This window comes from Salvelinus fontinalis, chromosome 28 (genome assembly GCF_029448725.1).
Source record: "Salvelinus fontinalis isolate EN_2023a chromosome 28, ASM2944872v1, whole genome shotgun sequence".
In the NCBI taxonomy this organism is placed as follows: domain Eukaryota; kingdom Metazoa; phylum Chordata; class Actinopteri; order Salmoniformes; family Salmonidae; genus Salvelinus; species Salvelinus fontinalis.
The window spans coordinates 6,746,660-6,770,314 of NC_074692.1; the positions used below are offsets into that span (position 1 = coordinate 6,746,660).

Consider the following 23,655-nt stretch of genomic DNA (forward strand, 5'->3'; position numbering starts at 1 on the left):
CCCAGCCCCCCGATGACAAGGAAATGGTCTGTTCATGACTTATGGTTTTATCATTCAAATGTTCTCCATTGATGCCCCAACACTGTGATTGGCAGCTGGAGCTGAAAGACCAATGGAGCTGGGCGTCGGCAGCCAGTTGGTAACCGTGACAATGGTGTCTCTCTCTGCTTTGTTTTCAAACTTTTCCTGTTGTCACGGAAACCCCTCCAACTACGTTTCTGCCACAAGGACAGCATCCCCTATTAATCTTTTAAAGATGAGCCTGAGTGAAGAAGCCATAGGGGTGTTGAGGGTGCTGCAGCACCCCCTGAAAAAATCTGAATTAATATACAATCTACATTTTTCCACAAAAAATACACAAAAGTAGTGCACTGGGCCTTTACTAGTCCTGTCTTAGTGGACGATATAGCCAAGGGAAGCCAGCGAGCATTTGGCCTCCCTTGATAAAAAAGTATAAAATTATAGGCAATCAGCATTGAGTAAAACTGAGTGAGCTCAACTGTGAAGGGAAGCCAGTGTCAAGAGAAGCCAGTTTGGATTTGGTTTCACTCCTATCACATTGATAGAAACAACTTGAATTGCTGCATCACCTTGTGTTGTTGTCCTCCGGTGGCTAGCTAGCTAGCTGAAATCGTCCTTTCCTAAATTAGCTGAGAAGATGGAAGTTCAATATGTAGCTAGATGTAGAAGGCTAATGTTAACTAGCTAACGCTGCCCATGAAAGGAAGTTAGTCTAGCAAGCATTTTGGTCAGGTAGCCTAGGACAACAAAAAATAAAAGCATGTACTGTATGACAGAGTCATAGACTGAAAATGCTGGAAACATTTACTTTCTTGACCATGCTGTAGGTCATGTAACTGTTTGTTACATGCAATATGCTTTGTGAACTTCACATGGCAGAGTTTGCGCTCCGGTTTGGTGATGAAACAAAGGTCTGGTTGAATTTATTCTGCCACTGTGTCTTCTTATTGTCTTGGCCTTAAGCATATATCACAGTTGCAACGCATATGAACTAACAGGTTATAGAGCAAACAATGCAATTATCACAACTCAGTGATTTTACCCACACACCGCTACTGGGCCTGAGTGCAGTCAGAAGCATCCTGATACTCCAATGCGTCAACAATTTAGGACACCCTCCACCTCTCCTGTAGGTGTGTCAGTACCAGGGTTTCCATTAGAAGGTAATATCTTGTTTTTGGCCGTTTTCTTTGTTTTTCTAACAGCAAACATATAATTGCCGCCAATTGTCCCATTGCGATATCCAAAATCCCATTGCGGAATAATGCTTTTTAGCTTATTCATTGATGGAAATACCAGTTGATGGAAATATATTTGACTGGTCATGCTTATCGGTCTATAGGTTAATTTGCAAAGTTAGTGGAATTAAATTGGTCCGTGTGTACAGTATATTCATTATGTATCTTATTTATCACACGCGTACAGCATACAGATACAACGCCTTTGAGCGTAAAACACTGTCAGACAGCAGCAACCAGGTTTCATCAGCACGTCACACACCCCTTTGCAATGAACAGGAGGCCATATACATTTTGAAAACATAGTCAATTGTTCGAAACCTGAACGTTTTACGACATAATATGAGGAATGTCTTACCTTGCTTCAAAGTAGCCTAGACAAAATCAGACCATATCCGTGGAGGCAATTGTTTTATATCAACTTTCTTTCATTGTCCAGTAGCCAAAGGCACAATCCTTGCCACATAAGTGTAACAGTATAGCTTCCGTACCTCTCCTCGCCCCAACCTGGACTCGAACCAGGGACCCTCTGCACACATCAACCACAGTCACAGTTACGAAGCATCGTTACCCATCGCGCCACAAAAGCCGCGGCTCTTGCAGAGCAAGGGGAGCAACTACTTCTAGGTCTCAGAGCGAGTGACGTGACCGATTTGAAACTCTATTAGCGTGCACCACCGCTAACCATTTCACATCGGCCACATAAGCAACCCATTCTAGTTGTTGCATATTAGATCGCCCCTCTTTTAAAATTTGTTACGGATATTTTCATCTCTTGTCACGTGACGCCACTCTCGTGTGTGGGGCGCTTTTTGATGGTGTTATCCCGCTAATTGCTTTACGTAACGAACATTCACGCATCGCCTACTGACTTGTGCACATTGGCTGTATGAATTTGGGATCTATCGTCCCACAACTGTCCTAGTGTCTGTCTGGAACAGGCTATTTTATTTCTCAACAAGCTGACCAATAGAATAGGTCAATATTTCTATTATGGGGATAGTCTATTAATATAGACTAGTGATTTGGTTGTTAGTTTACTCGTCTTGTTGGCTGAGAAAAAGTAAATATGGACAGTTATTCTAACATCTTCAAAGTACACATCAGAATTCGGCAAGAAGGACCACACATCGTTGCATCCTTGACTTGCATGTTCTGTTAATACGCATTACCATAATCTAACAGTGATTTCTGTCATTCTGAGCCTCGTGGGTGGACGCCCTAATCAGTTCACGCACTCATTGTATTGGGTCCAGTAAATTGATCAAATGCCCGGTAAATTAAAATGGCGCTGGTCAAATGTATGGCGCAACATTTTCCAAACAGAAACCCTAGTCTCTACTCAGATCTGGAAGATGGCAGTCTGAATAGAACTCCCTGTATTTATAGAAAATCCTAAGCATATATGGAATGATTGATCCGTTTTGTTATGGGAGAATGGAACTTCATACATTCTGTAGTAGCAGTATGTTTCAATATTGCTACAGTATATTCAGAAATCCATGCTGTAGGGATCTCTCGCTGAGAGATGCAACAGTAACAAGTCACTGTGCATAACAGAACAGCAACCTTGTAGAACAGCCCATTTCTCCTAACCTACATCCATCTCTGTGGAGATCACAGCTGGTCCCATGTGGTCTACATCGCAATCCTTTTTTATTCTCAGAAGAAAGATGTCTGACTTGTGGTTGCTAAGGGTTATTTTTGTGTGTGTGTGGGTTACTATTTCATGTAATTGGTGTTAATTTTCCTAACAGTGGGAAGTAAGTCCGTTCTCTGAGTCCAGATTACTACCCCTTTTCAAGGAAAAGCCTTCTTGACACTTTAATTTGTCATGAAAGCCTCTGTGTGCACTGCTACTAAATCCCACTTCATTTCAGAATGGATGACGTGGAAATATACACATAAATAACATAAATATACAGCAGCCATAGTTGCTGTTCTATGAGATATGGTGGCTCTTGTATGACGATACTAGACGCTATCAGGGCACTTGTGTCCTTGTCTCCCCTGCCCTCCCCTCCAGGACGGTTTGGTCGGGTCCTCCCTGGTTGTGGTCTCATTAGAAACCTGACCAGACAGGCTCAGCTCCAGACGGCCTGGCTGGGCTGACTGAGACACCCAGGTCTGGGTCAGGCCAACCCCCCCCCCCACCCCTACCTCTCTGGCTCTCTCCCGCGCTCCCTAAACCAGACCCCCACACCCCAATCCTGGTCAATGGGGTTGGATTGACTTTCCCCCTCTGGTCAACCACCACTGTCATGCTCTGTGGTCTCTCTCTCTGTCTGCGCGCGGAGCTATTCATAGTCTTCTATTCTGAAAAACACTGTCAATCAATACATTAATAATGAGACACGTATAGAGTTCAGAACAATACAACCCATGACGTAAAGCTCTAGTCTGAACTATTCCATTCTTGCAGAATTCTAATGTGGTACATGTATATGTGGGGTAAATGTTCACTTGCTCTGCAGAAATATCACCGTTAGATTAACAGAATGTTGAGTCTTTACAATGCTGATACAATGCTGTCACATGATCAGGCTTAATAATGAGTTTGCTTTGTACAAACCCCCTGGAACGTCTTGCTCCCCTGATTTTTTTTCATGACTTCCAGTGCAGTTAATGCAAACCTGGCTCTTTGTGGATACCTAGTTAAATGTTTGTGTGCAGGTGTGTGAGTGAAGGTTTACCTTTGTGAGACTGTATGTGTCAATGTTCCTCCTGACCTGGCAGATGTGTGTTAGCGCACAGTGAGGGGACCTCTTTTTTGGGTTCCTGTTTGCAGTAGATAAGAATCAACACAAACACTGCTGTCCCAGATTCAGCCTCTCTTCAGTCTACCAATGTCTGCAATGCAGCGCAAGTAGCGCTGTGGTCATGTGATCACACAGCCACTAGTTCTCCCTCCACCGCAAAATCTTGAATTTCTTTCACTTTCAAATGGGTTGTGATGCATAGCTCAACAGTAGTGTGTAGAGGCATCCTCCACCTCTCCTGACCTCCCCTCCCCATTGAGACAGCACTCTTGACCTGCCGCCCCATTGTTTCCACTGGGGATGGATGGGGAGCCCAGGCGCCTCTGCCAGGGTGATCCGCCACTCAATAGCCACCCCATCTGTCGGCTGCATGCCTGGGCGTCGCAAGCGGGGATTTGACACCGTCTGTGCGAGATCTGAAAGGCGCCCATCTCGGGGGGGCTCTCTGTCTCTGAATAGGGGTTTAACACTGCTGCGTTGGGGTGTTGTCGTCCCCCCCCCCTCTCTCGTCCCGTCGCAGGCCCCGACCGACGCAGCCGGCTGGGAGTGTGTGTGTGCGTTCGTGTGTGCGTGGAGGATGAGAGACCTTCATTGTGTCTGTTCACAGGCCCCCCGAGCGACAGGGTCACCTTGTCCCTCAAACAAACGCTGCCCTCAGTGGGATTGTTGGCACTGTGTGTGTGTGTGTGTATCTCTAGCATCTATCCCTTTCACATCACAGCCTATTCAGCTCAGGCTGTCTGGATCAAGCTTTAAAGGATGTCTGAAATGTGTGGGGGAAACACTCCAAACTGCTTTGCAGGTTAAACTAGTCTTAGTTAGCATTAAGGCTAACAAAACCGCTGGTGTCATCCACTCTGTCTTTTCACTGCTGATTTACGAGGATCCATTGAAATATATATTTGTTTAGTCTCTTTAGTGGGGCATGAGCAGCCTTAGGCTGGGTTGTGGGAGGAAGAGGGACTGTATCAGAAAGAAACAGAAGACAGCCGGGGGCAGGAAAGGAGGTCACCTGGTAGCTACTTAGCAGGTGCTCACCAATCCCCACAGTCACCAACCACTTTGCGGCTCCTCCAGGCAATTTCAGTCAGTTCAAACTGGGGTTAAACACCACCAACAGCACCCTCTCCACACCTGTGTGTGTGTGTGTGTGTGTGTGAGATCCTTCAAACCAAAAGCGCCCTTTGAAAATCTGGGCATGTCACTGTTCTCCAAATTAGTGCTGTGGCAGCTCCACTGCATATCTGAACCGGAGGAATATATTTCCCACCAGCGTATGCATTATTAACTGCGCGGCGGGTCCGGTGCTAAGCATTGTGGCGATAGACTGGTTATTCACAGCTCTATTGGGGACGAATGTGTCGTCAGGAGAAACCGCTGCCGCGCTCCACCCTATCAGATCGTTTGTCATGAGTGATAGACAATTTTTAACGGGAGCCTTTTTCAATTTATTCACCACTGTGCTGTCACTGCAGTTTCCTACCCCCCCCCATCCTCTCTCTCGCTCTCCCTTTCTCTTACCCACCTCATATAGAAATGGGTAAACTCATTATACCAGAGTTTGTGTATGTGTAATTTGTGTACAGACCGTGCTCTGTAGGCTTGGTATGGATAATTCCGGACCTTAGTCCTGTACTGGATTTTTATAGCTCGCATTCGGGGCCCTGATACCAATTATGCAAACTATTAAAAATTTAAGGAGGACAGTCTTTTTATAATTTAATCCTAAAGTAATAGATTTGATAAAAAATGCATGAGAGGAGCTTTATAGATGAAACTAGAATGAGTGTATCAGAGACTCCAGTGAAGGGGATGCAGAGGGACTGGGCAGGAGGGAGGGGTGCTATCGCCTCATTATTCAAATGAAATGTGATTAGCACAGAGTAATAGTCTCTCAGAGGCAGGGCTCCCTGGCCAGTCTATTCAGACCAAACACCCATTGAGGTCATGTTCAGCAGACAAGAAATGGAAGAAAACGGTCCGAAACTGGGTGAAATGGGGAGGTTCTATCGGAACTTGTCCAATAACAAATGCTTCTTGTCATTTTCCTTAGGCACACATTTTGAAACGTTTTGATACAATGTGCTCTGATGAACACAACCCGTGATTGGGGAGACTCAACAATAACGCTTGCTTTTGTCTGGTAGGCCTATAAATGTAATGATTTCTGAAACCTTTTTCTAGGGGGATGTATTCTACTCCTGTAGCTCCCTGTCTCTCTGGCTCTCGCTCTCTTCCGATTGTTTGTCTTGTCCCTGCGTAAAGTGCACATAGAAAGGCGTGAAAGCAGGAAGTCTGCACAACTCTAATTGAATGGCTTTTTCTGCTTGGGAGCGATAGAGCTTTTACTGTCTGTAGTGCTGCTCATACTGTATCATTGCTGAGTGGCAGCAATGGTACATTGACACTCAGCAATGATACATTGAGGGCCACAGCTTGGAGTCAACATTGAGGCAAACGTTGTGTTGTGGTTGTATGTTTGCTGGGTCAGACTGAAAACACTGACCTGTTTCCTATGAGTTTAAGGTTGTAAAGTCACGTGCACAAGTACAGTGAAAATGCCTTCCTGGCAAGCTCTAAACCCAACAATGCAATAATCAATATCAACGTAACACTAAAAATAACATAAGGTAGAACAAAAAACGCAGGAGAAATAAGAACACGAGAAAGTAAGAAGCTATACACAGGGTCAGCTCTAATACCATACAATGTGCAGGGATACTGGCGAGATAGAGGTAGATACTCTATGTATAGGGGGCTAGGCATCAGGATATATGATAAACAGAGTAGCAGCAGCGTAGAGGAAGATTGTATGCTAGTGTGTGTGTGTGTGTGTGTGTGTGTAGATTCAGTATAATTGCGTGTGAGTGCTCATAGAGGCAGTGTAAAAATATAAGTATAGGGTCAACTCAGATGGTCTATGTAGCTTGTTCGCTATTTAAGCAGTCTTATGGCTTGGGGATAGAGGCTTTTCAAGAGCCTGTTGGTCCCTGGATCGGGATGTTCATCAGCGATTGTTGATGCCGATTTTGACTCTGTCGTAATGCCCATACCAAACCGCCACTGAAAGGGATCTATAGGCTAGTTAAATAAAGGTTAAATAAAAAATACAAAATAATCCACTTCAATCAGTGTAGATGAAAGGGAGGAGACAGGTTAAAGAAAGACTTAAGGATTTTAAAGTCATGGATTGTGTATGTATTGAACGGTTTTACGTGCCAGGCGCACCGGTTTGAATGTGTCAAGAACTGCAACGCTGCTGGGTTTTTCACGCTCTACAGTTTCCCGTGTGTATCAAGAATGGTCCACCACCCTAAGGACATTCAGCCGACTTGACTCAGCTGTGGGAAGCATTTGGAGTCAACATGGGCCAGCATCCCTGTGGAATGCTTTCGACGCCTTCTAAACTCCATGCCCTAATGAATTGAGGCTGTTCTGACGGCAAAAGTGGTTGCAACTCGATATTAGGAAGTTGTTCTTAATGTTTTGTACACTCATTGTATATATATATATTCGAGAAATTGGGTTGAAACCACCAACGAAAATTGAAAGCCAGCGAAGCTTATGGATTTTAAGTTGTGCCTCAGGGGTAAATTCCTTGTTTTTCTATGGTTGCCTGTTTGTGGAATCAATCCAATCGGGCTAAATCGATCATCTCCGTGGAAAGGTCAGGAGAAGAGGCAGCCGTGTTTGAAGTGCTTATCCCCGGGAAAGTGAGACAGAATTGTGACACCTCCATATGAGTAGGCCAGGCGGATTAGAGGCGGACAGGGTGGCCCACGGGGGCCGATTTAGGCAGATCCAGCTCTAAATAAACCACATATATCACCACAGGAGAGAGAGCGAGAGAGAAAAAAAAGTTTAAGCTGCCTATACTCTAATCCCCATTTTCAACAGAAAAGCATATTAGCTAGTAGATTTGGGAAAAAATAGGACATTTAGAAAAAGCTGAGGGGGTCAACACTTGTGTAGGATGGGGGCGGTGCACTTCCTTCCTGTGTGTTTTGATTTCATATTGTTTGAAGTCACGGGTCGCTCGGCATCATCCTCTGCAGTCTTTATCTAATGTGGAGTGGGTGGTGGTTTTGAGCAGGAGGCAGTAGCATCTGTGCAGAGTTGAAACAGGGCTCTCTCTAGCTAATCCTCTACCCAGGGATCACTCAGTGGGGTGAAGACAATTACCAGGCTGCTTTCTCATGCTAATGGTTCTTCTCCGACTAGATCTTCAACAAAAAAAAAGGGAGAAAAAAAGCAGGAGAGGGAGGGAGGCATGGTGGTGCAGGAACAACGACCGACCTAGCTAAAATGGGTTTTTAGATTACTGTTTAATTATGGATAGGGTCCCAGTTGTAATGGCTAAGGTCAGGAATAAGGAGTGAGAATTGGTTTTGTTTCGGAGAGAGAAAGGAGATAGGTTGTTATTGGGATTTCGTGTGTGTGACGTCAAGGACTTCAATGTTCAGAGAGGTCACGCGGTACAGATGCTGCCACTCACCCTTCCTTTATATTCGCCCTGCAGCAAGGTGTCAGACTCTGGAGTGGTTTAAAATTTAATTCATATCCCGGAATTTATAGAATTCACCCCTTGCCATTTCTGCTGGGAGAGGAAAATAGTATAATGGTCTCCATCTTCACTAATTTCTGGCTCTTGGCAACACTACCTGTCTCCAGTGAAGGACAAACCTGGGCACACAGCTGTAACTCACAGGGATGCAACCTGGAGCAGCAGCCACTGATCTGCTGGAGAGGCGGCCACAGGAAGATGGATGTCTCAGGGGCCCTTTTTGATGTGCCGGGGACACGGACTAGCTTGAACTTCACGAGCGACGTCAATGAAGGGGACGACTTCATCCAACTTCCAAGTTCCTTCTCTCTCTCTATCTCTCTCTCTTTCCCCCTGTGCACCAAACTTCTCCAAATTATTGAGAAGGAAAAGAGACTAATAATCAGTCAGCCCATGCTGTTATCTCTAAATGTCTGGTCACATTCACTGATAAAAAGGCTCTTTATCAGACTCCCTTTGTCATGGAAAGTGCTCACCATTTTAAAATCGCTATGACCCAGGCAGTTTTTCACTCATCACTGAACTAGAAATACACTAAGACCTTGCAGGTGCAGTTGAAGTCAGAAATTTACATACACTTATGTTGGAGTCATTAAAACTTGTTTTTCAACCACTCCACACATTTCTTGTTAACAAACTATAGTTTTGTCAAGTCGGTTAGGACATCTACTTTGTGCATGACGCAAGTAATTTTCCCCAAAATTGTTTACAGACAGATTATTTCACTTATAATTCACTGTATCACAATTCCAGTGGGTCAGAAGTTTACATACACTAAGTTGACTGTGCCTTTAAACATCTTGGAAAATTCCAGAAAATTATGTTATGGCTTCTGATAGGCTAATTGACATAATTTGAGTCAATTGGAGGTGTACCTGTGGATGTATTTCAAGGCCTACCTTCAAACTCAGTGCCTTTTTGCTTGACATCATGGGAAAATCAAAAGAAATCAGCCAAGACCTCAGAAAAAAATTGTAGACCTCCACAAGTCTGGTTCATCCTTGGGAGCAATTTCGAAATGCCTAAAAGGTACCACGTTCATCTGTACAAACAATAGTACGCAAGTATAAACACCATGGGACCACGCAGCCGTCATATCGCTCAGGTAGAAGATGCGTTCTGTCTCCTAGAGATGAACGTACTTTGGTCGCAAATCCCAGAACACCAGAAAATAACCGTGTGTAGATGCTGGAGGAAACAGGTACACAAGTATCTATATCCACAGTAAAACGAGTCCTATATCGACATAACCTGAAAGGCCACTCAGCAAGGAAGAAGCCACTGCTCCAAAACTGCCAGAAAAAAGCCAGACTACGGTTTGCAACTGCACATGCAGACAAAGATTGTACTTTCCCGATAAATGTCCTCTGGTCTGATGAAACAAAAATAGAACTGTTTGGCCATAATGACCATTGTTATGTTTGGAGGAAAAAGGGGGAGGCTTGCAAGCCGAAGAACCTCATCCCAACCATGAAGCACGGTAGTGGCAGCATCATGTTGTGGGGGTGCTTTGCTGCAGGAGGAACTGGTGCACTAAACAAAATAGATGGCATCATGAGGTAGGACAATTATGTGGATATATTGAAGCAACATCTCAAGAAATCAGTCAGAAAGTTAAAGCTTGGTCGCAAATGGGTCTTCCAAATGGACAATGACCCCAAGCATACTTCCAAAGTTATGGCAAAATGGCTTAAGGACAACAAAGTCAAGGTATTGGAGTGGGCATCACAAAGCCCTGACCTCAATCCAATAGAACATTTGTGGGCAGAACTGAAAAAGTGTGTGCGAGCAAGGAGGCCTACAAACCTGACTCAGTTACACCAGCTCTGTCAGGAGGAATGGGCCAAAAGTCACCCAACTTATTGTGGGAAGCTTGTGGAAGGCTACCTGAAACATTTGACCCGAGTTTAAATTGTTTAAGGCAATGCTACCAAATACTAATTGAGTGTATGTAAACTTTTGACCCACTGGGAATGTGATGAAAGAAATAAAAGCTGAAATAAATCATTCTATCTGCTATTATTCTGACATTTCACATTCATAAAATAGAGTGATGATACTAACTGACCTAAGACAGGGAATTTTTACTAGGATTAGATTTCAGGAATTGTGAAAAAGTGAGTTTAAATGTATTTGGCTAAGGTGTATGTAAACTTCTGACTTCAACTGTATATAGGCATTAGGAAAAGGTTCTTTTAGCACACACTCCATGCAAAAAGACCCATAGTCCAGAAGGGATGGCTTTTTGTATCTACAAGGGCTGTGCTAATGGGAGAGTATCCTCATGGGAAACATCGCACCTTTTTCTCCCTCTTTGTTTTAGATGACAGCCGCTCTCACTCTACATTTGCGGTTCATCTTTCCACACACTCGTTCTCTCCGATTTGTCTTAGAGCTCAGTGTTGTGTGAGTCAGAGAGACACGTCTACCTGTCTCTATCAAATGTTTCCTTGTTCCATGGTAACAGCTTGGTGGTGTCTCTACTCAGCATTACAGAGTAGAGGGAGGACTGTTGTTGAGGGTCTCAGTATTTCCTCTGTTTGAGGGGTGCAAAATCCACTTGTCATTTAAATCTCGCTGGATTGATTGCTTTCATTTTACTCTGGCGACTCTTTCCCACTCTTGCTTGTACCATTCGTTTCTCTCCGTTAATGTAACGACCGCGGAAACGTTTGTAATGACCTGTCAAACACACTCCGGTAATGGCTGCAATGGGCTCAGCTGAATACATTGGCTTTCCGTTGCATCTGTAAGAACACTAAAGCGTGGTCGGGGATTTAACAAGAGCGTCTCGACACCTACCTCACAATAAAGAGAAGAAATAGCTTTGTTTTGACGGGTATTGATTTTTGAAAAAAAGAGTTATGATTTAATACAGTTGAAATGTTTACAAATCAGATATGCTGAAATGAGAGCAACTTCCTGAAAATGAACACTGGGATTATAGTGTGATATTATGTCGGATCTCACAAACAATGTAAAGTAGGTTTAGATAGGTGTCATCTAGAACCAAGCGTTTTTAGATTAAATCTATGGGTATCCTTCTCTTGACACACTTGTTGAGTTATGCAATAGAACGTGACCACAACAGTAATGAATAATTCATGAATCAGTAGCCTAGACAGAGAACATTTTTGGTTGTTGCAGCTCTGTTCCGCCCTTTTATATTCATTTATTAATGTACGCAAATACACAGTGTATACGGTATATGCAAAAGAGGCACATCTAATTTTTGTTATTTTATCACAAAGTATTAAAAAATAACTGGTATACTAAGAACATGTATATATGAGTGCATTATAAGAAAGGAAAAAGTGACATTTTACAATAAATGTAAAACCTTAATTCCCACCAAAATGCCTGAACTGAGTATCTTCATCCATTGTCCAACAGTTACATTTATTCATATTTTGGTATTAACGGTACATTTTTCCCAATAACTGTTGCTAGTCTCAGGTCTAAAAACATGACTCAGTGTGCCTGTGAGGAGGAAAACACCTGCTAGGTTTCTAACTGTGTTTTGCTGTGTGGACATGAAATTCAACAGCACAAAGGTAAATGAATCTGTCACCCGTCAGTTTGATTGAATACGATCAGTGTCAATATATCAAGAGGCCCTCATAACCCCGCACCTCCATTTTGATCTGTGACGCCCTCCAGTCAGACCCTGGGGTCACCTGAATACCAGCACAGAGTGGTGTTTTTCAGAACTAAACATGAAGGAAACAAGGAAATAAATCATGTTTCCTTTTAATTATATTCTATTGATTTATTGATCACCACACATGTATTTTCAGACCTACATCTTTTCAGGCGGAAGCCTTTTCTGTGCGAACGCGTGTGTGCGTGGTGCGTGCGTGTGGGTGCCTGTGTGTGAGAAGGCTTTGCCATTTCTGTCTTTCTTTTTGTCTGTGTTTTGATTTCTTCATAAACTGACGTTGGCTTCTCTTTGATCTGTCGGAGCCAAGCTGAGAAACGATGGCACCAACAAACAATGAACAAAACGGCTAAAGACGACGCTGTGTGTTTTGAATATTCAAACACAGCAGCATAGAGGAGGGGGGTGTATTAGAATAGACTGTGTTGTTGTGTAAATCGATGAATAGATCTATCTGTGACACATTCAGTGATATCCTGGGATATGAAACTTCTCTGTGGTTTCTTTGGACCAGGGTTTGGAGACGAGGCATTGAGAAGGGTAGACGGGGGGAGATTCAGTTCCGTTACTATGTCAAGTAAGAGCCCTCTGAGCAAAAACTTGCATATAGGCATCATTTTAATGTAAGCTTTTAACAGTAATTAAGTCCTACTTGAGTGGTTGCCTTAACATGTGCTCAGTTGGTTAGAGGTGTCGGCGATGGAGCAATCCAAGTGGTACACTGACACATCAAGAGCTGGAAGCATCATGGGGGGCGTCACAGGGAAGTCACATCTTTGCAGTGGACCACTGAGACTAAGTGCTACTTGCTCCTGTGTTTCCTCTGCCGTCTCTGACAGGCTATACTTGTGTTTTTATTTCTTACAGGCCGACAGCAGCACCAATATACACTACATGACAAACAGTATGTGGACACCTGCTCCAAAATCATGGGAATTAATATGGAATTGGTCACCCCTTTGCTGCTATAACGGTCTCTGCTCTTCTTGGAAGGCTTTTCGCTAGATGTTGGAACATTGGTGGAGCGACTTGCCTCCATTCAGCCACAAGAGCATTAGTGAGGTCGGGCACTGATGTTGGGCGATTAGGCCAGGCTCGCAGTCGGCGTTCCAATTCATCCCAAAGGTGTTCAATGGGGTTGAGGTCAGGACTCTGTGCAGGCCAGTCAAGTTCTTCCACACCAATCTCGACGAACAATTTCTGTATGGACCTCGCTTTGTCCACGGTGGCATTGTCATGCTGAAACAGGAAAGGCCCTTCCCCAAACTGTTGCCACAAAGTTGGAAGCACAGAATTGTCTAGAATGTCATTGTATGCTGTAGTGTTAAGATGTCCCTTCACTGGAACTAAGGGGCCTAGCCCAAACCATGAAAAACAGCCCCAGACCATTATTGGCACTATGCATTGGGGCAGGTAGCGTTCTCCTGGCATTCGCCAAACGCAGATTCGTCCGTCAGACTGCCAGACGGTGGTTCCTCACTCCAGAGAGGGCGACACCACTGCTCCAGTGTCAAATGGTGGCATACTTAACACCACTCCAGCAGACTCTTGGCATTGCGCATGGTTATCTTAGGCTTATGTGCGGCTCCTCGGCCATGGAAACCCATTTCATCACAAACAGTTCTTGTGCTGACGTTGCTTCCAGAAGCAGTTTGGAGCTCGGTAGTGAGTGTTACAACCGAGGACGGTCCTGTGAGCTTGTGTGGACTATCACTTCGCGGCTGAGCCGTTGTTGCTCCTAGACATTTCCACTTCACAATAACAGCACTTACAGTTGCCCGGGGCAGCTCTAGCAGGGCAGAAATGTTACGAACCGACTTGTTGGAAAGGTGGCATCCTATGACAGTGTCACGTTGAAAGTCACTGAGCTCTTCAGTAAGGCCATTCTATGGCCAATGTTTTGGCTACGGAGATTGCATGGCTGTGTGCTCAATTTTATACACCTGTCAGCAACTGGTGTGGCTGAAATAGCCAAATCCACTCATTTTAAGAGGTGTGTGTGTATATACGTATATATAGTTCTAACTGTATGCATGTTTCATATGTGAACTGTCGTAAAGGGGTTGTTGCTTGGTCAGAGTCTCACGGTTGTCTCATTTGGGTGGCCTTTTATTAGGCATTAATGATAGAACTAGCCCTGCACAGAGACACAGCAGTCAGCCCAGAAGTCAATTAGTCCTCATTGCTATGACATGGTTGACATTAGTGTATGCAAGCGTGTGGTGATATGAGATGGCAGTCTACTCACTGCTTTTGGACTGACAGAAAACCATGACTGAAAGACTGATGCCGACTGGAATATGGAACCAAAAGGGTACTGCTTTATTTTATTTGACAGCCCAGTTTAAGCTTGTACTTAACTATGTCCGGTTTCCCAAAAGCAAAATTAATCCTTGGAACCTTTTTAGGAGCATCGTTAAATCTCCGAGCTGTGTCCCAAAACCATTGTTATTGACGTTGCACTTTAAAACGCTTGTAATCTAACGCCTGCCTCAGACCACTCGTAGAACAGCTAAATGCGTCGTTAATGCTTTTTTGCCCTTCCGCAACACTTTATACACAGAAGTTCTCCGCTAAACATAGGATCATATGGTTTATCCGTCTCTTGACCTTCGATAACTTCAGAACAAAGTTGACTACAATTAAAACGTCTTTGCAATTGATAAACGGGCGACGTAGAAAAAATATTCTTCAAATGAAAACTGAGACGACTGCATTAAATATAAATACTGTAGCGATAGGCCTATTTTAATCATATTGAAATACATGTCATGTTCAATAAATGTAGTTCTATTTTGCTACTTGTAGGCTACTGTCTATAATTTGTCTCAGTATATTTCATGATGCGTAGCCTAATGTGAGCAGTGATGTGCCAAATCGGTGATTTAGTGCATTTTTATAGGGTAAGCCACATCAATATTTCCAGCCATAGGTGATAATATCTCTCTAGGAGCTGATCCGTCTTCAGTATTGTGAAACAATTATAATCTCAAGGTAAGATTTGAATGGAGAAAGCTGATCCGAGAGCCGCATGGCCTTTCTTTCAGTAGCGACACATGCTCCAACGACGCACTTGGTTCTCTCCGCGTGTTTTGGGAAACGCGCGTTGCGTCTTCGGCCCGTTGTGGGAAAGATGCATCGGTAAAACACCCGTAAGCCTAAACCCCATCACTATTGGGAAACTGGGCCCTGGTATTTAGGCTGTGCGGTGACAATGGCTGCTTTCTGTTCGGCGTACTTACCCTTAAAGAGGGTAAGGCTTTGTAAGTATTGTCATTCTGTATTACGAATGATCATGATTACTAACAGTGAAGGGAATGGATCCTGCTGCACTGACCATTCTCCATACGTGTTCTAGAAATAATGTGTCACCTACCAAATAGTTCCGGTAGGCTTTAGCACACAATGTCCTTTTGTTGGGCCAGTTTTGTTTTGCTGGTTGTATTGGGTTGTGCAGGACTGTTGAGTGTAGACTGTGTCTAGGGGCCTGTATTGTTCTGGGGAATCGGTGTCTCTTGTTAGTGGAGCTGTGAGGGTTGGTTAACAATGCCTTATTTAATGTCCCAGCTTGCGTGCCTGTCAGCAAATGCCCTCTCAGGATTTGTATGTGTGTGTTGTTTATACTTGTGTGTGCTGGTGCAGTGTGTGTCTGCGATCTATGGGAGCTTCTCCCTTTTGTGTTTGTGTGTCCAAATTGGGGTCTGTAGCTCTTCTATTGTGTGCCCTGTCCACCGTAGACGAGTGTGTATGCGTGAATGTGTGTATGCGTGAATGTGTGTATGCGTGAATGTGTGCGTGCGTGAATGTGTGCGTGCGTGCATAGTGCTGTGTGTGGAGGAAAGTTAAAGGGCAGGGGAGTTTACTGCCAGCCATTCCTAATGGTAATGGGGCCTTTCATTCTCCCGCTATTCATGAGGGGGAGCTGGGGGATCAGCGGGGTAGAGGCAGTGCCTTGTTAAAGAAAAAATAAAGGGATTTGAGTGTGTCGATTGGATTAACTTGTTTGGGTTTATTAACAGGGGAGACACAGCATCTTGTTAAAAGCGCTGCATGGGGCATCCCACAGTGAGCCGGTGGGTCACTAATCAATTAGGCCCAAGCCCCGCCCTGTTCACCAAGCACGGCCACTACCAGTCAGCCCGCCACCAGGCTCCCAGACCTGACCTGCTCTGGTGGAAGGGGGGGGGTGGCATCACCAGGGCTGCACACACAAACAGACTGACAGTCGCAAACACACATGCACACAACTCTTTTACAATGGCTTCCACTTTTGGAGCGTACAAGGCCCTTTCCTGTGGTTGCGCTCCCAACCTGGTTGGATGCTTGTCTAGGCAGACAGCCCCCTGAGTGCAGGGGGACGATCCTCCTATAATCTGAGGGTCCATTCTCATTGACGAGAATTAATATCTATTCTCGAGAGACATTACTGTAATGTATATTTCTCACGTCTCGAACGCTACCTCTGTCGGTCGCGCACGACACCTGCCCAACAGTTGGGCAGTGGAAACAGAATTGTCTCGTTGAGCCCAACATTCGTGCAGTAAAAATACTAATAGCAGAGCATTGTTTTTGAAACAGATGAAATGTATAGACATTTGTATTATATTTTAGACGGAGTTTTCACCTGAAATTGCAGTAACAGCCTGAGCCACCACCCATGCAAGAAGCTGATCAACTCACCAAGGGAATTATCCGCATTTTCGTTTACCTCATATAATGACTTCATGGCATTGATAAAATTAAGCCTGGTTTGTTCTAAGATAGCTTTAATACGGTGGAACTGTACTTTTACATATTCAAATGAGAGGGGTAAACGTTTATGTTTAATATACTAACATTGCTAACTAGCTGTGTTTATTGTCATGCAAGCCACATTTATATGCAAGCTACATTTAGCCAATGCGTGTAAGAATGAGAAAATAAACATTTTAATTATCTGCACACGCTTGTGAATTGTTGAAGAGTGTAGCCAATATGGTTTGGTTGCGTTATTCAACAGTAGTTAATGTTGGAAAAGTTTATTGCATTGTTGAATAGTTTGCGACTTACTGGTGGCTACTGTGGTACTGATATTTACGGTAAATTTAGAGCCCCAGAGCAATAATGTCACGTTGCCAGACAACGAAAGGTAAGGCACGGATGTAATGTAAATGGGGGGAGTGAGTTCCATTTCGTTTATACAATTTGCTCTTTTTTGTCTAGAAACATTATACTGCACATTACTATATTATTATTTAGATCCTTTGTTAGCAGTAAGATACACTTTATAGTTCATGCCCAGTTCGGTAGGAAAATGTTTGTATGGAAAGGTATGTTCATATATTCTGTTCCACACAGACATGCAGTTATTTACCCGTCTCTAAGCCTACTCAAGGATGAAACTTTGTTTCGGCGCACAGAATCATCGTAACACCACAAGCTAAAACCTGTTTATTTCGGCCTGTTAATGCTTTTCTTTGTTCATACTTCCGGAATTGTTGGAGTTCCATGTGTCTGTCATTTGGGTTGTGCGCTAGGATCACGCGCGCCTTTGCACACCACTATATGCTACTAGGTTGCCGGACGCCATTCACTGGTTCCATTCATGTAACCATTCATGATGTTGTTTAACGTGTGCCCAATTTAACATTTTACTGCAGTGGGCTAAATCAGGGTCACAGAGTGATTCTTGGTAGAGTTAAACAAATCTACTTTGAAACAAAAGTATACACCTCACACACATGGTTATGGGTTTAAAAGAAAAGAAGACACCTGTACCATGTCAGATATAGAGTTTACATTTATTACATTTTGAGTTTGCATTCCAATATTACACTTTATATACATCACAGGAGACTGACATATAACAAAACTGTTTGACATAAACACCAGAATTTGTTATTAATGATTCAATTATGAAAATCTTAACATTCCACCCATGATGCCAAAGATGGCGCTTTTTGTCATTGACTGTGTGAAAGTGGTCATGTCTGTTTCGGACACAATATAATTCATGCTTGTGCTTCTAGCTCCGACAGTGCAGTAATATCTAACAGGTAATATCTAACAAATGACACAACATATACACACAAATCTAAGGAGGAATGAATTAAGACTATATCCATATGGATGAGCGATGTCAGAGCGGACCGGACTAAGATAAAGTAGAATAGAATACAGTATGTACATATGATATGAGTAATGCAAGATATGTAAACATTATTAAGTGAATGAGATGCCGTAGAATAGTATAATATACAGTATATAAATATGAGATGAGTAATGACAGATAAGTAAACCTTATTAAAGTGACTAGTGTTCCATTCCCTAAAGTGACCAGGGATTTCTAGTCTGTGCCTATAGGCAGCAGCCTCTAATGTGCTAGTGATATCTGTTTAACAGTCTGATGGCCTTGCGCTAGAAGCTGTTTTTCAGTCTCTCGGTCCCAGCTTTGATGCACCTGTACTGACCTCGCCTTCTGGATGATAGCGGGGTGAACAGGTAGTGGCTCGGTTGGTTAATGTCCTTGATGATCTTTTCGGCCTTCCTGTGACATCGGGTGCTGTAGGTGTCCTAGAGGGCAGGTAGTTTGCCCCCGCTAATGCGTTGGGCAGATCGCACCACCCTCTGGAGAGCCTTGCAGTTACGGGTGGTGCAGTTGCCGTACCAGGCGGTGATACAGCCCAACCGGATGCTTTCAATTGTGCATCTGTAAAAGTTTGTGAGGGTTTTAGGTGACAAGCCACATTTCTTTAGCCTCCTGAGGTTGAAGAGGCTCTGTTGCACCTTCACCACACTGTCTGTGTGGGTGGTCCATTTCAGTTTGTCAGTGATGTGTACACCAAGGAACTTGAAGCTTTCCACCTTCTCCACTGCGGCCCCGTTGATGTAGATAGAGGGGTGTGCCCACTGCTGTTTCCTGAAGTCCACGATCATCTCCTTTGTTTTGTTGACGTTGAGTGAGAGGTTGTTTTCCAGACACCACTCTCCCAGAGCCCTCACCTCCCTGTAGGCTGTCTCGTCATCGTTGGTAATCAAGCCTACTACTGTTGTCGTCTGCAAACTTGATGATTGGGCTTGATTTCCAAACCTACTAATACATCTAATACATCTGTATTAGCCAGATGTTGGTGTTATGTTGTCATACATTTTGGTCTTTTCTTTGGGTATACAGTATATGGGCTCGTTTTGGAGAGAAATTCAGTTTTTCTTTAGAATTTAAGTGGGGAGTCTGCTTGAGCCAGGTACACTCCTAACCTGTAATGCGGTTTGTTATTTTGTTTGAGAAGTAAGTCTATTGTCTACCCGTATGTGTTGTAAATATCTTTGCCAGCTATCACTATTGAACACTGTGGATAAATATGGACACCTTTGCACCAAACCTTCAGTCACACTTTATTTGGATAGTCCATCTGTAGATGATGGACATACTATCTGTTCATAAGCATCTGACGATCTGTTGATAAGCAACTGCTTGCTAAGGGTATGGTTAAGGTAAGGTTTAGAATAAGGGCTAGGATAAGGGTTAAGTTTAGAGTTAGGATAAGGGTTAGAGCTAGCGTTAGTATATAGTTAGTTGAAATGTTACTGATAGCCTGTAGAACGTCTACAGATGGACTATTCAAGTAAAGGGTTACAGAACCTTCTGCCTCCTGAATATCTACCCTTAAGACCACATCTCTACGTTACCTAGTTCACATTTGGTGGCAGCGGTGGGATATGAACCCACGCCTCCGAAGAGACTGGAGCCTCAAAAAAGAGTCACATTAGTAAAGTGAAAGCTATATCAATCCAGCGAGATGTAAGTGACAAGTAGATTTTGCACCGCTCAAACACAGGAAATAGATGGCTGAAAAATACATCCTCAGGTGGGCGGGGCATGCACGCTGCTAACTTAATTGTTACCAGAAATGATTTGATATTGAGATAAAAACGGCTGTATTGGACCTTTAATAAATGGTCTGAGAGGACACAGAGAAAGGCTTTTAGCCTGTGAATGGCCAGTAATGAGCTCAAAGTGCCTGTGTGTTTGGGCCAGGCCTGCCACGTGTGTGTGTGTGTGTGTGTGTGTGTGTGTGTGTGTGTGTGTGTGTGTGAGAGAGGGCAAATGGCACTGCACACACTAGTAGGCTTTTCAGGGGCACCTGGCATGTGCTTGCATGCACATACTGCAATCAATAGGTCTTCTTTGACTATGCATACAGCACATGAACGCCAGGGGTTTTTGTCCATCCAAAAGGGACTTAGGTGGTGTGCGTGGCATGGTGCGTGGCAATCAGCAAGGTCGGCCCATCGGAGCGGCTGAATTTTAGAGAACATTTTAGAGTGGCGCAGCGGTCTAAGGCACTGCATCCCAGTGCTGAGGTGCCACTACAGCCTGGGGTTCGATCCCAAGCTGTGTCACAGCCGGCAGTGACCGGGAGCCCTATGGGTCGGTGCACAATTGGCCAAGTGCCGTCCGGGTTAGGGGAGGGTTTGGCCGGGGGGGGTTTTGTTGGCTCATCGTGCTCTAGTGACTCCTTTTGGCAGGCCGGGCGCCTGCAAGCTGTCATCAAGGCAAAGGGTGGCTACTTTGAAGAATCTCAAATACAAAATACATTTTGATTTGTTTAACCTCTCTTGGGTACGTGAGACGTTAGTCCATTATATTTTTTACGTACTTTATATCGGAGTTTAAGTTTACACTGAAAGTGTTTTTCCATCCTGAAAATGTAGAATCAAAAAAACAAAAAAACTTTTATATATACATACACCGAGTGTACAAAACATTAGGAACATTTGCTCTTTCCATGACACAGAATGACCAGGTGAATCCAGGTGAAAGCTATGATTCCCTATTGTTGTCACTTGTTTTTATTTGGTTTATTTAACCTTTATTAACTAGGCAAGTCAGTTAAGAACAAATTCTTATTTACAATGACGGCCTACCCCGGCCATACCCTAACTCGGACGACACCGGGCCAATTGTGCGTCGCTCTATGGGACTCTCAATCACGACCCGTTTTTAAATCCAATTCTAATCATTGTAGATTAAGGGGAGCAGACAGGTTTAAGAAGGATTTTTAAGCCTTGAGACAATTGAAACATGGATTGTGTGTGTTCCATTCAGAGGGTGAATTGGCAAGACAAAAAAAAGTCCCTTTTTAAATGGGGTATGGAAATAGGTGCACACAGACACATGCTTTAAACATTATAGACTTACTTATAGTTTGAGGTTCTGATCTACTGTTTTTACATTCAGTGTTTAGTCTACAACGAATGAGGCGATAGAGTTTATACACACAATAACTTACGTTCTGTGAGGCGTTTGGGTCTTTATGGTCATAGAGCTGGAGATTTATAGCCTACGGGGAGATTGATTAGTGCCTTCACTGGCCCTGATGCAGGGTTGGCAATCCCCCTCCCCACCCATTTGCCTGTTCACACAGACCTTGGTCCCCCAGGCTTTTGCTGACAGTTTCCGAGAGCGGTCGCATGTTAAGTTGCTACAGACAGACTGCTGTTTCTCAACATTACCATTTTTTTTGTTGTCCATAGATAATGCTATCAATCACCACGGCGCAGACGTGTGTGTGTGTGTGTGTGTGTATGTACTGTACAGTGCCTTCAGAAAGTATTCATACCCCTTGACTTATTCCACATTGTTGTTTTACAGCCTGAATTCAAAATTGAATAAAGATAATAATAATTCTCACTCATCTACACACAATACGCATAATGACAAAGTGAAAACTTGTTTTGGGAAATTCTAGCAAATGTATTGAAAATGAAATGCAGAAATATATCTAATTTACATAAGTATTCACACCCCTGAGTCAATACACTTTAGAATCACCTTTGGCAGCGATTACAGCTGTCTTTCTGGGTAAGTCTCTAAGAGCTTCCCACACCTGGATTGTGCAACATTTGCCCATTTATTCTTTTCAAAATTCTTCAAGCTCTGTCAAATTGTTTGTTGATCATTGCTAGTCAACCATTTTCAGGTCTTGCCATAGATTTTGAAGTAGATTTTAGTCAAAACTGTAACTTGGTCATTCAGGAACATTCACTGTCTTCTTGGTAAGCAACTCCAGTGTAGATTTGGCCTTGTGTTTTATGTTATTGTCCTGCTGATAATAGGTTATTGTGCTGTTATTGTCCTGGGAATTCATCTCTCAGTGTCTGGTGGAAAGCAGACTGAACTAGGTTTTTCTTGAGGATTTGCCTGGGCTTAGCTCCGTTTCTTTTTTATTCTGAAAAACTCCCCAGTCCTTAACGATTACAAGCCAAAAATATGGAGTGTGGTACTCATTAATGTGTTGTAATGAATTTGCCCCAAACATAACACTTTGTATTCAGGACAAAACGTTAATTGCTTTGCCACATTTGTTAGTATAACCTTAGTGCTTGAATCTGTGTTTGAAATTCACTGTTCGAATAAGGAACCTTACAGATAATTGTATGTGTGTGGTACAGAGATGAGGTAGTCATTCAACAATCATGTTTAACACTATTGCATACAGAGTGAGTCTATGCAACTTATTATGTCACAGAGTTCCTAAGAAGACAGGCAGTTGTAGGCGGCATAGAGCCAGTCCTTGTCCCAGCCTGCTACTGAGCTTTACAGACTTCCATGCCCGTGAAGCTTTGCTTCTTGGGTTCTGATGCTTTTCTCACATTCTTTCTTCATTCCCTTCTCTCGTTCTCTTTCTCCCCCAGGTTGGCCTTGGCAGTCCTCCGGCTGTAGTTGTCTCCCCACCCCCCCGCCATGCTGGCCTGCCTGCAGAGGAGGCAGAACCCTCCCATCCCATCCTCCCAGCACCCCCTGTGTGCTAGCAAGGCCCTGGAGCCGCCTCAAGCCCTCAGCCGAAAATGTAAGTCCACGACAAGGGGGGAAAAAGAAAGGTCAAGGGTTTTGTTAGGTTGGCGTTATTTGTTGTTTCCAAATGTACAGTGCCTTTAGAAAGTATTCACACCCCTTTACTTTTTACTAGGGCTGTCCCCGACTAATGAAAATCTTGGTCGACCAAGAGTCGTCTGTTCTGTCAACCAATCGATTGGTCAAAATGTTAAAATGTGTATTTTTACATATATAGACACACAGTTTGAATAAATTCAACTATATGTAGGCTACTGCGCTTGTCTGATGCTTTATGCACTTCGATGAAAAATTAAGAAACCCAAATTACTAAAGAGGGAGCCAGAGATCAATATAGCCTAAACAGAAGAAAAAAACCTGTTCCCGAATTCCCCCCCGACCCCCCCCCCCCCCCCCCCCCCCCCCCCCCCTCCGCTGCCCGTTGCTACTGGCCTTAGCAGATTCTGCCGTTACGCTCCTGAAGTTGCTGGTAATAGGCTACACCAACAGTCTGTAACCTTTTCCAATTGGTGTGCCATGTTATCGTACCATTTCTACTGATCTGCATGCCAGTTATGATTTTCATATGCACATTTCTT

At 43.7% G+C, this 23,655-nt stretch overlaps 1 protein-coding gene across 1 annotated transcript in view; it reads left to right on the top strand.

Annotated features, from left to right (window-relative positions):
• fam222aa (family with sequence similarity 222 member Aa) overlaps window positions 1-23,655 on the top strand; it is an 81,293-nt gene that overhangs the window by 21,261 nt on the left and 36,377 nt on the right. The window contains exon 2 of the mRNA XM_055886269.1: window positions 22,918-23,072. Within this exon, the coding sequence (XP_055742244.1) occupies window positions 22,967-23,072 (106 nt within the window). The 5' untranslated portion in view covers window positions 22,918-22,966. The remainder of the gene's footprint in view (window positions 1-22,917; window positions 23,073-23,655) is intronic.